We start from the raw sequence: 1,819 nt of genomic DNA on the forward strand, positions 1-1,819 counted from the left end.
TTACACACACACACACACACACACACACACACACATAAAATAAAATTTTTTTAAATGTTGTTTATTAATAAAATAGAAACTTAATAAAATAATGATTTTTTTATTTTCAGTTGTTTCTGTTAAATCAAGTTCAAGTTTATCAATATATTTAAAATAGAATGAGAAACAAGAATTTTGTATTGAGAAGTTTATAAACTTATACCTTTAGCTAACGGAGACAGAGCTAGACAATGTGTAATAGCTCCACCAGCACTTTCTCCAAAAATAGTGACATTTCCTGGATCTCCACCGAATTTTAATATATTTTTTTGGACCCATTTTAATGCTAAGATTACATCTTTCAGACCTTGATTACCTGCTGCCATTTTATCGTTGAGGTTTAAAAAACCTGAAATCATATTAATTTTTACTCTTGTAATATTGATATATATTATGGCTAAAAATAAATGATAAAAAAATAAACAAGACAAATATTTGTTTTTGAGTTAATAAATTAAGTATAATTCTATATCCTTTTTCATTTGTAAATAATCTTTTGCTTTTTAAGGCATTTACTTCAATTTTATAAATATTTGGGGTAATAAATAAATAAAAAAGAATATTTACTTTTATTTAATATTCTCGATAATAGGTAAATATATTTTAACTTTCCATTTTTACATTCTATATTAATATTTGATAGTAATTTGTTAATGTAAAACGCTAGATTATTTGAAATATTAAAACTATAAATCTAATGTGTGCTCATATCCTCTGAGGAAAGACTTAGATAAGACTATAAATGCGAGTAACATACAAATACCCATTAAAATAATAAATGACGTACCTAGAACGCCTAATCTATAATTCAAAGTAACCAATACTACGTCTTTTTGCACGATATAATCGGGACCATACCAAGCTGCATCACCGGAACCTATAATAAACCCACCACCATGTATCCATACCATTACTGGACGCTTTTTCGAGGATTCAATTTTTGTAGTATATACATTTAAATAAAGACAATCTTCATTTCCTATAATTTTATGTGTGACAAGCTCTACTTGAACAGCTATATTTCCGTACTTTGACGCGTCTCTTTCACCAGACCATGGTTCCGCTGGTACTGGATCCTAAATATATAAAAAATATATATATATATAAATAAATGAACATAACGGGATATATTTAGTTAAAAAAATATATGTATTTTAAAGTTATAAATTTTTTCTTATCGCGCGCATAATTAATTTGAAGAAAATTAAGACTTTCTTTCAATTTAATTAAATCTAATTAATTCTAATTTTAAGGCAGATTAGTTAAAGTTTATCATTCTATTATTATTAATTACATTGCGTGCTTGTATAACGACAAGACACTAATTAACAAAATAATTTATTACCTGAAATCTAAGTTCGCCAATTGGAGGTTTGGCATATGGTATTCCGCGAAAGGCAAAGTAATGAACGTTGTAACCATTTACGACGACTCCGACCAATTTTCCTTCAGCTACTTGTACTTTTATTTCGCTCATAATGGATATGTACTAAGAAGTAAGTAAGAATAAGGATGAGAACAACATTAAAAGGTCCACCCATGTTCATTATAATTTATGATGTTTATAAATATATATACTTTTTAATAATATATTTGACTTTCATTTTGATATTTGTTTATATTACAAATTACTATTTTATTACTGTTTTTATGTTACAAATATTAGTTGTAACATTACATTAAATATTTCAACTATTAATATTTGTTACGTAAAATGAGATTAAATATAAATTTTTGAAACTTTGAAATAATTGCTTGACTGTAAGTTCAAGAGTTTTAT

General features: G+C 25.9%; 1 protein-coding gene across 1 annotated transcript in view; it reads right to left on the bottom strand.

The window, feature by feature from the left end:
- Positions 1-1,516, bottom strand: part of LOC105621448 (esterase E4-like) — a 9,181-nt gene extending 7,665 nt beyond the window's left edge. The window contains exons 1-3 of the mRNA XM_012202916.1: positions 1,385-1,516; positions 827-1,115; positions 203-388 (exon numbers count right to left, since the gene is read on the bottom strand). Of these exons, the coding sequence (XP_012058306.1) occupies positions 203-388; positions 827-1,115; positions 1,385-1,516 (607 nt within the window). The remainder of the gene's footprint in view (positions 1-202; positions 389-826; positions 1,116-1,384) is intronic.
- Positions 1,517-1,819: the final 303 nt, after the last annotated feature.

The sequence above is a fragment of the Atta cephalotes genome, assembly GCF_000143395.1.
Source record: "Atta cephalotes unplaced genomic scaffold scaffold00033, whole genome shotgun sequence".
NCBI lineage: Eukaryota > Metazoa > Arthropoda > Insecta > Hymenoptera > Formicidae > Atta > Atta cephalotes.